Genomic DNA, 10,532 nt, shown 5'->3' with positions numbered 1-10,532 from the left:
CCAAGACCAGTGATCCTCGATGAAGTCCTAAGGCATCCTGCCCAGGGAAGGGATGGAATCACCATCCTCAGAAGCATTCAAAAACATGTAGATGTGGTACCTGGGGACGTGGTTTAGTGGTGGCTTTGGCAGTGCTGGCTTAACAGTCAGACTTGATGATCTTAAAAGTGCTTTTCCAGCCTAAACGATTCCATGATTCCGTGATTCTGTGTTCCATGGAGGAGCTGGCAGCAAAACTGGTTTCTGATGCTGCTGTTCCACATAATCCAAGCTAAACCCCACTGCAGAGCACAAAGTCTCCAGGGACAGTGGGATAACAAAGATGAGCTGCCAGTTAATGCCAAGGGATGCACAAAGGGAAAGCCTCGGCCTGGCTGGACAGGGCAGAGTCCCCAAGGATGTTCCCTGGGAAGCATTAACACCACAGGTGTTAGAAAATAGAAGTCCAACACCTGGAAAACTTCTGGTCTTCTGGAAGATCAAGGAGCCAGGCAGAGGGGGAAGGGCTTGGAGATGGCTGACAAAGCCAAGGAGAGCTTGAGGACCAGGTCCATCCATGTTGGAAGACATCAGGGAGTCCCTGTGGCAGGGGCTTAGGAGGGCAGGAAGGGGTGTTGTGAGGAAGAAGAGAAGGATCCCACTAGGATGCAGTTATGGGATGCACAGATCAAGGACACCAGGGTGCAGGGATTGAGGACACAGGGATGCAGGGTCATGAAGATGCAGAAACCAAGGACACAGGGATGCCAGAGCAGGAAGGAAACTTCATCAACACTTTCAGGCAACTCCATCCTTTTCCCCCATGAAGCTCGGGGGAATGGGATCCCAATGGGATTTTGGGGAATGCAGAAATGTTCTTGAGCATTTTTCTCCTCTCCCATGTAGCTGCACCCCAAATCTCTGCCCTGGGGAGCTGGGAAGGACATGTGAACCAGGGGGTCAGCACCCCCAAACCCTCTTCCCATGGCAGCACCTCCATCTCTCCCCATGGCATGGAAGAAAAGAAAATCCATGGATCAATATTTGGGTTTTTTTATTAAAATATTGTTATACCAAGTGGAATGCTACAGCAATCTCGGTATAGGGCGGCGTAACGAAACAGCCAGGTTTATGTTTAAATACTTAAAGATAACTTAAAACGCACAAACGAGAACTTGTCATCTTTGGCAGGAAAAAAAGTTCACAGCACGAAAAAAATACTTAAAAAGAAATACCAATATTAATATAAAATATATTAAGTCATGGGGTTTGGGGGTTTTTTTCCTCTTTCATAACTTTTTGTTTCTTTTCCATTTTGTAAACAATGCACGAGAACCGAACGCATTTTTTACGTGTCTGGGGAGAGAGAAATAAAAAATGCAGTTGGCCAGCAAATGCACACGTTGAAAGGGGAAAGAAATAAAGAAAAATATATATATTTACATGAAGGGCAAGGATGGGAAGCTCCGAGGAGCAGGATGTCGGCGCTGGCTACGGGCAGAAGCCAGCTGCCAGTAGCTGGGGGATGCAGCCAGGAGAGGGGCAGCACATCCCGCTGCCTCCATCGGCACCCTCGGAGCCTTTCACCTCTGCTTTTCCTCCACCTTTCATTCCCTCCGTTGTCATTTTTGTTTCACTGTCACCCCATCACAAAGCCCTCGCCCACCCGTGATGAAAACCCAGGAGCAGGATGCAGGTGATGGAAGTTTGGTGCTCGGCTTGGCCACGTGGATCCAGGTGGTTGATGGGACCCAGGGAAGATCCCTCCCGGCTCCGCCCTCGTGCGCAGACTTCAGCTTGTGGGTACAGTTCGGGCGATCAGAGAGGGATTTTCCAGTTGGAAGCCAAGCACCTGGGTGGGTGTGGATGGCCAAGACCCAGAGGTCTGGGATGGGGATGGAGCCGGGATGGAGCCGGGATGGGGATGGAGCCACCACGGGGTCCCCGGGCTCCAGCGCGCCCCGCGCAGCCGGGGACCCGTGTGGGCACTGAGGGGGGCAGTGACCCTCCCACACACCGGAGTCACTGCCGAGACCGGCCGAGGGGACACCGCTGAGCTCCCGGCTCGGTCCCTCCTTCCCAGAGGCTTCTCCATCCCGACATGCTGGCAGGAAGGGTGGAGAGGCCACCGTGCAGCCCGGGGTGGCCCTAAATCAGGATCTCCACCATGTCAGACAGGTCTGGGGCTCTGGCAGCAGCTGAGCTCTCTGCAGAGAAAGAAGGGATTCACAGGGTTTCGCAGGGATTCGCAGGGATTCGAACCCACCCCACTTAACTGGGGCTTTAAAAATGCCTTAAAAAGCACTGGTGCTTGTGCAAAGCCCATCCCAGGCATGCTGAGCCCACGTGCTGGGGCCCCCCAACTCCCTGCCCCGTGCCATCCGGGGGGACTCACCCAGCACACCGGTGCCCTCGCCCTGCCCGCTGCTCCCGGCCGCTCCGTCTGTCTGCGTGCTGCCGTCCTTGCTGCCGTGCTTGGAGTGGGATGGCAAGGGAAGGGCAGTGGACACTGCTGTCCCTTCAGCGGTGGCTTTGCCTGCTGAAGGAGAGTCTGTTATGGATTCAAGGCAAGGGATTCAAGTTTTCAAGGCCAGGTTGGATGGGGCTTGAAGCAACCTGGGTTAGTGGAAGGCGTCCCTGCCTATGGCAGGGGGTGGAATGAGATAGGCTTTAAGGACCCTTCCAACCCAAACCATTCTGGGATTCTGTGATTGCTGGCTGGTCCTGGAGGAAATCCCCCTCCCCAAGCTCTAACTCCAAAACCACAGGGGAAAATTGCAAGCATGTCCCCACTGCCAAGTGAAGGTAGCGAGCGGGCAGGTGTCCGTGTGTACCTGTGCTGCCACGGGAGCTGCCCTCAGATGACCGGTCACTCTGGCCAGCCCCCGGCCAGCTCGGGGCGGCGGAGGCGGCAAAGATGGAGGGCACGGATTTGGCCGGCCGCAGGGAGCCCTGAAGGGCTTTGCTGGGATCCCTCCGTGAGCGCTGCTGCAGGACCTTGATGACAGCATCCTTCTCCAGGATTTGGGCATGAAGGGCTTTTAACCTGGAGAGGAGGAAAGGCAGAAGCTGGGAGAAGAGCTGGATAGGGAGAGAAGGATCCAGGCACTGCCCAACCAGACCACAGAGAAAGCTTGATGGGGGCAAAATGCCTCTGGCAAGGTGGGACAAACCTATTCTCCATCTCCTGGTGCTTGTGGCTGGCCAGGAGAAGGTCCTCGTTGAAGCTGCTGTTGGGGGAGTGCCGCGGGGAGTGGCTGATGAGGGTGGTGTCGCGCTGGGCGGCCGCCGTGGCTGCGGCGTCCATGGCGAACTGGCGCATGGTGCACTCCTCCAGGTACTTCTGCTCCCACTTGGTCATGTCGGCCTCCAGCGCCAGGATCTTCTCCTCCTTCTCCCTCAGCTGCTCCGACAGCGTGTGGGCGCTCAACTCTGGCGTCCCCCCGCCTGCAGCGCCCGCCTGCCTCTGCAGCAGCCAAAACAAAGCCCCGGTGAGGATGAGGAGGTGCTGGGAGGACGCAGCACCCGCCGTGCCTTGCCGGACCCACTGTGGCTCGCCAGCACCCACCTGCTGAGCCCGCAGCATCTTCAGCTCCTGCTCCAGGCGGGTGCGGAGCCGCAGCTCCAGCTGCTCCCGCTTCTCGCAGGCGGCCTGGAGCTGGCCCAGGGCTGCCTGCAGCCGCTCCACCTTCTCCACGTAGGCTCGTTTCTTCCGGAGCTCGGCCTCTGCCTTGGCCGCCCGCGCCTGGGCGCTGCCCAGCGCCTGCTCCAGCAGCTCTGCCCGCCGACGCTGGTCCTCGTTGGCGCTGCGCAGCAGGGACACCTCCCGCTCCAGCTTCTCCTTCTCCTGCTGGTGCTCATAGCCTGCAAAAAAACCCCCCACAAGTCTCAGACATTTGGCTTCCCTAAGGCTGATCCATGAAGCCCTGCAGAGATTCTTTGCTCCCCGACATCTGGCCGTGCCACCCCTTCCTCCAGATCGTCTATCAAATGGGGGTCAGGGGCATTCCAAGCCACTTGGGCAGATGGCCAAAAGAGTCCACGTGCCACATTCCAGCCTAAATTTTAGCTCGGGAAGGGTGAAACCTGCCTAGCGTGAATCCAGCCACCTTAGGGAAGGGGAGGCAATTCCTCCTGCTAACAGCAACACCACGTCTCTCTGCTGAAATGTAGGTACACTTTCCCCCAGAAAAGCCCAGGCTGGCACGGCTGCGAAGTGCAGGAGGGAGGAAGCAGAGAACGGCCGGGCCGGCGTGGGGCGGGAGTGCGGGCTCGGTGCTGGAAGAGCCGGCGCTGCGGCAGGAATGTGCGGAATGCGGGTCACGCCGCCGGCCGGCCGCCGGGATTAATGGCTCGAGTCCAGCGCCAAGAGCTGCTCCATCCCCCCTGGGGAAGGGCGAGAGCTGCCGCCCCGACACCCGCCTCCTCCTCCAGCCGAGCCCCGCTCGCAGATGCCACGGGGAGCCGGGCAAGGATGGGTGTCCCCCGGGACTTACTCTGTGCCAGGAGTTTGGCCACGCTGCCCTGGTTGCTCTCCTGGCTTTCCTGGGTCTTGCTGGCCAGCTGCTTGTTCGCCGATTCCAACCGTTCTGGTCCAAAACAATCAAACCCAATTAAGATTTAAATACAAGATTTTGGCTGGAGGAAGTGGGGAAAGCCTGGTTTCCCATGGAAACAGCCAGGGGACACAGAGCACCCACAGCAATGGGGACACAGAGGGTCCTTCACCTTTCAGGTCCCGGTTGAAATCCTGGAGCCGTCGCATCTCACAATCTCTCTTGTTTCTCATGGCTTTCTCCAAGGCTTCCCGCTTGGAAGATGCCTTGACGAGGTTTTCATAATCCTCGGAGATGCGCTGGATCTCGCTCTCCAGCTGGGGTGGAGGAAGGGACAGGCCAGGGTTAGATATTCATGGAATGAGGAAAGGAAAGGGACATGCCAGCCAAAGCTCCGCCGGGGTGCTCAGCCCAACCAGAGCTGCCAGAGGAGCTCAGTGTACCCCAAATTGATCCCCAGCACATATTTTGGGGGGGGAGGGGAAATGATTTTTCCTGTCTTTTTTCTTACGGAAGAGTCTCTCCACAGACATTGGTTCTGCTGTAGCCCGGCCACGGGGAACAGCCACCCCTTGTACATGGCCACACAAAGGGCTTTCTGTGGCGGCTGGGATGGGGGGACAGGCGGAGGGAGAGGGTCACTGGAGAATGGGCTCCTTCTCCCCAGTCCCGGCTGCCGCGCTGCAGCTGCTCCGAGGGGAACAAGCCGCCGGAGGGAGGAGGAGAAGGGATTAAATCACTAAAGGGGCTGAATTTTCACAGCAGCTGGTCAAGCATCCCCCGGGCAGGGGCTGCCACCATTCCCTCACCTTCTGGATGCGGCTCGCCTTCTCGGCACAGCTCTCCAGCTCCCGCCGCAGCTTCTCGCTCTCCCGCTGGAGCCTCTCATTCTCTCGCAGGACGGCGTCTGCCCGGGCCAGGCGGCTGCCGGCTGACACCGCCTGGGCGCTGACCAGGGCCTCCACGCCGGCTGGACCCAGTGCGCTCGGACACAGCGGCAGGAATGCGGCTGGCACCGGAGTGGGCAGCACCCTGCAGCGGGGGAGGAGAGGGTGTCAAGGTTTGGCAGGGTGGGAGAGCTGGCTGCAACTCCAGCATCTCACCAAGCACATGCTGGTGCCTCCAAGTCACCTCAAAGGAGGAGGGAGGCTCTGGGAAGTGCCTATCCTGCTTTTTAGAGCTGGGAAGTGCTTGCTCTGTAACCACAAATCCCGTCTTGCAGGGATGCCTTGACCTGACCCCTCCAGGACCGGGCCAGTGGGTCTGGATGGGCTCCCAACCCCCCAGGCTCCTCTCTTCCTGGGAATGCTGCAGGCAGCCTGGTATAGGATGCACCTTGGAAGTCGGCAGCGCTCCCCATTTTCCTTATTTTCTGGACGAAGCAAGGGCTGCTGGCATAGGTCCTCACTGCCCAGCTATGGATACGTCCTTTCTATATTTGGAGGGGCCAGGACAGCCTGGCTGCCCCTTGTGCCACTGCTCCAGCATCCCACCTCAACATGCCACCTGGAATACCCTGAGCAGGGTGGCTGTGCACAGCCCGGCCCCGCTACGCTCCCCCGTGGGCTGCCTGCCAAGGGCCTGCATTCCTGCGGGATGATATCGGAGCAAGGAAGAATAAATACATCTTCCTCGCAGCTCCCCTTCCCCTCTTTGTTCCCTGGAAGGAGAAGGTTTTCCTGCTGGAGATGCTATCGCTCTCTGCCTGGATACATCAGCAGGGCTGGGAGCAGCGTGTCCTCTCATTGAGCCACAAATTCCCTTCTTCCCATCATTTTCCACACTGGAAGAGGTTGTTTCCAGACCTCCTCAAATTCCAGGCAATGCCCGAACCCCCAGATGTCCACCTCACAGTCAGCCTGGGGCTTTGCCAGAGGCACTGAGCTGCCAGAGGGAACACGGACCACCTGGCACCAGCCCAGGCTCTGCTCAGCAGCAATTCTGAATTACATGGACATTCCCAGCTCAGGACCATGGGATGGGTTTCTGTGGAGCAGGGAGCATATTTGTCTTCTGCCCTGCCCCATACCTATTCCACATTTAGCTGCTTCCTGGGCTGTTTCCAGTTCCTAGATTAACCTCTAAGTTACCCCCAGATTCCTCCCGATGCATGGGGACGGGGCAGGGTCTGCTGAGGGAATGGGATTTTCATCACTGGTTGGAAAAGCCTAGCCGTGCTGGGGGAACTGGGGACAGGAGCAGAGTGGGGGGCTCCCAGCAGACCCCCATGGCCTGAGCCAGTGAGGACAAGAGCAGCTGCTCTGGGCCCCCACTGCCCTTCACATCCTGCAAGTTCCAAGCATCCATCCCGGACACTCCTGGGAGGCATCCAAAAGCAGAGCCCAGGGGCCACAATTTACCTGATTTCGGGATGCTGAAATCCAGGCCCTTCCCGGGAGCAGGGTCGGGGCTCAGCCAGGTAAGCGTCCTGGGAAGGGATGACGTAGGGATACTCCGGGGGCGGTCCCCGCGGCTCCGTGCCCTCGGGGTGCTGCCCGCGCAGGGGGACGAGCTGCCGGGAGAGCTGCGGGAAGCTGTGGGAAGCGCTGATGGGGCTCTGCGCCTTGGCCCCGTTGCGCTCCAGCGACATCCGCATGAGCCGCTCGCTCAGCGACCGCACGTGGCCGTGCTTCAGGTCCTTCAGCCCCTCGTCCGGGCGCCGGGCCCCGCTCTCGGCCCCGCGCGGGGCGTTCTCAGCCCGGACCCCCGTGCCGGCCGCTCCCCGCTGCGAGGCGAAGAACTGGGAATGCGCCTTGGCCTCCTCGTAGGTGGGCAGCTCCTCGCCCTTGGGCGGGCAGAGCCGATAGACGCTGTTCTCCAAGTAGACGTGGTCGGAGTGATGCTCCTGGCCCTGCGGCTCCTGCCGCGTGGATTGCTGCACCATCTGGCTCTCCTCCGGGCTGAGGCTCTCCAGGGAGGAGCGGGGGCTCCCGGCCCCGCCGGCCCCGCCGCCGCGCAGGGCCTGCTGCTGGATGGCCAGCAGAGTGCGGTTCTCCGTGAGATTCCCATAGCGCAGCTGCTCCTGGATCAGGCGGTGCAGGACCGTCCCGTTCGAGTCCTCCGCCGTCCTCATGTCCGTCCGTGCCGGCGGCAGAGCCACGTTTCCACCCGAGAAGGGCGTCCCGGGGGACCTCAACAGCAACTGGCCACGCCGAGACACCTGCAAGAGGGAAAAACGGGATTGTCGGGAAGCAGTCGGGGCAGGACACGGCGCGGATCCTGATGGACTCGGGGTTGTTTGCCGGGACGTGCCGGAGGAGTGGAATCCCGTGGCGGCACTGGGAGAGCGGAGCAGCCTCCCGCGGTGGGGTGGCCGAGCACCGGCACTCTCGGTGCACCCGGGGCCGGGGCTGGCAGCTGGGGCTGGCTCCGGAGCTGGCGCCCCATGGACCTGAGACTGGCACTGGCCCGGGAATGGGGGATGAAGCGACTCCCGGCACAGAGCCACCGGGAGATGGGGAGGACCCCGCATCCCCGGCCACGGACATGGAGGTCCTGGACTCTCCTGGACCATGGGGAGGGTCCTGGGATTTTTCCGGGGGGGCTCTAGGTGTTGTGGGGATGTTCCGGTCCCGGTTGGGAGAGTGCCGGGAGGGTTCCCAGTCCCTGGGGGTAGATCCGGCATGGGAGAGGGTCTTTTCCCCGGGAGGGTCCAAGTGCCGGGGAGGGGGGTACGTCCCGGTCCCAGGGAGAAGGATCCCGGTTCCGAGGGGCGTCCTTTTCCCGTGGAGGGATCCCAGTACCGGCTGGGGGCTTCCCTGGGCCGGGAGGGTTCGATCCCGGTCGAAGAGTCCCAGTCCCGGAGGTGGGGGGGAGGGGGGGTGTCCCAGTCCTGTGCTGGGAGCACCTCGGTTCAGGGGGGGTCCCGGTCCCGGGGTTGCTGATCCGGGTGGGTCCCGGTGCTGAGGGAGGTCCCGATCCCTGCTGGGGGGTTCCCGGTGGCGGGTGGGCGTCCTTTCTCCGAGGGGCATCCCCGTGCCGGGGGGGGGGGGGGTCTCGGATCCCGGTCGGGGGAGAGTCCCAGTACCGGGGGATTCCCGGTGCCTGAGGGTCCCGATGCCGGTCGGGGGGGTCCCGGTGCCGGTCAGGGGGGTCCCAGTGCCGGGGCATTCCCGGTGCCGGGGGGTCCCGGTGCCGGTCGGGGGTCCCGGCGGCAGAACTCACCGGGGCATGGCGGAGCGGAGCGGTGCTGCGGCGGCTCTGGGCGTCCCGGGGCCGCGGGGGCCGGGCCGGGCGCTGCTATGCCCGGAATGTGGGGCCGGTCCCGCCCCGCTCCGCCCCGGGGCCGCCGCCGCGCAGGAGCGCGGCCGGGAGCGGGAGCGGCAGCTGCGGGCGGGGGGGCGGCTCTGCCCGCCAGCTGTCCCGGGCCGTAAATCTGCCCCAGCCTTTGTCTGCGGGGCCGGGGCAACCCCGAGCCTGCCGGCCCCATCTGCTCTGCCCCCGCGGGCCCCCCTTCTCGCATCCCCCTCCTTACATTCCCCTTCTTCGCATCCCCCCTCCTCGTGTCCCTCTCCTTACATCCTCCTTCTCACATCCCCCTATTCACATCCCCCTCCTCACACCCCTATCCTCTCATTCCCCATCTCACATTCCTCCCCGTGTTTCCCATCCTCACATCCCCCTCCTCACATCCCCCTCCTTATGTCCCCCTCTTCGTATTTCCCATCCTCACATCCCCCTCCTTGCATCCCCCCTCCTCACCTTCCCCCTCCTTGCATCCCCTCTTCACATCCCTCTCCTCGAATTCCTCCCTCTTGCATCACCTCCTTGTGTCCTCCACCCTCGCATCCCCCTGGCTGGGGATGCCAGCTCCCTGTGGATGCAGTAATTCCTGCCAGCTCGCGTCTGGCTTGGCACCTCTGGGTGTTCCCCGCTGCTCTCCCAGCCTCTGTTTCCCCTCTTGGGCTCTGCCACCCACCTCCCTGGGGGGGTTGACGGGGATGGAGGAAGCCATCAGGGACCAAACTCCCCCCTCAAAGCACCCCGGCTCATCTCTGGGGGGACTTTGAGCACCCCCAGCCCCAAAGCAGTGAAACACCAGCCCCGTCTCGGCCCCGGGCGCCCCAGGCTGTCGGTGCAGAGTCCAGAGGCCCCGAGACGGCAGATGGCCGGAGGGGAGGCGGCGGGGAGAGGCAGGTGCAGGGGAAAATTGCTTATTAGCTCCGGGACATTAAGCTCCCATTCTTTTGAGGGAACTCGGCATCTTCTGACTGGCACAGAGCCGGGAGGCTGATCTGGGGAGGGGGACACGGGGGTCTCCAGCCTCATCTCCTTGTTTTGCTGCTCCATCACGCTCTGGTGCACCCGGGGTGCAATAGCAGGCACGGGGCTGCAAGCACAGCTCGCTCCCTCTGGGTTATCTCCAAAAAAATGGGGGAAAAGTAAATCTCCAATGTGCAGCAGGTACCAGACTAAAGGGCAGGGGAGCATGGAAAGAAAATGCAGAGAGATGGAGTCAGTGCTTGGAGGAAGAGGAGTGCCTGGAAGCTCAAGAAACAGGTTTTCCAGCCCAGTTTTCCCAGTGACAACTCAAATCCTCATGGATGGAGGTTGAAATGTGGGAATTGGCACCGGTCCTGAAGCCCCAGTGAGGGTCTAGTTTTGTGTAGGGAGGAGATGAGAGCACAGCACTGGTCCCTGTGTCCCCAGGCACATGCAGAGTCTGGAAACACTGGCCCAGGCCCAGCACCACAGGGATGGATGGATGGATGGATGGATGGATGGATGGATGGATGGATGGATGGATGGATGGATAGATGATGCACCACTCCAGCATACCAAGCCCAGCAGCAGCACCTCCAAAAGGACCCAGCTGTGGCTCTGCCCTGCTCTTTCCCAGGTGGATGGGGCTCCCAGCTGAGCTCCAGGGGAGCCAGCCCAGCTCCCCCAGCAGCGAGGGTTCCTCTCCTGGCTCATGCCCCCGGCCTTATCTATGCCTGTGTCATCCTGCTTCCCTTCCTATCTTAACACTACTCTATTTCTGGCAGCAGGAAACCC

The 10,532-nt window shown here is 61.2% G+C and overlaps 1 protein-coding gene across 2 annotated transcripts; it reads right to left on the bottom strand.

Annotated features, from left to right (window-relative positions):
• Positions 1-1,016: 1,016 nt before the first annotated feature.
• AMOTL2 (angiomotin like 2) lies at positions 1,017-8,756 on the bottom strand. Of its 2 annotated transcripts, none has more exons than XM_069024427.1 (10): positions 8,700-8,756; positions 6,896-7,695; positions 5,345-5,567; positions 4,708-4,852; positions 4,476-4,568; positions 3,548-3,843; positions 3,153-3,445; positions 2,814-3,025; positions 2,375-2,518; positions 1,017-2,186 (listed from the first exon to the last, which is right to left on the bottom strand). In XM_069024427.1, the coding sequence occupies exons 2-10, from the start codon at positions 7,606-7,608 to the stop codon at positions 2,128-2,130; spliced, it is 2,178 nt and encodes a 725-aa protein (XP_068880528.1). In that variant the 5' UTR covers positions 7,609-7,695; positions 8,700-8,756; the 3' UTR covers positions 1,017-2,127. The 2 variants fall into 2 exon arrangements, with proteins under 2 accessions (XP_068880528.1, XP_068880529.1); XM_069024428.1 differs by having other exon boundaries at positions 2,375-2,515.
• Positions 8,757-10,532: the final 1,776 nt, after the last annotated feature.

The sequence above is a fragment of the Aphelocoma coerulescens genome, chromosome 9 (assembly GCF_041296385.1).
Source record: "Aphelocoma coerulescens isolate FSJ_1873_10779 chromosome 9, UR_Acoe_1.0, whole genome shotgun sequence".
In the NCBI taxonomy this organism is placed as follows: domain Eukaryota; kingdom Metazoa; phylum Chordata; class Aves; order Passeriformes; family Corvidae; genus Aphelocoma; species Aphelocoma coerulescens.
This window is presented reverse-complemented; position numbering and strand designations above follow the sequence as displayed.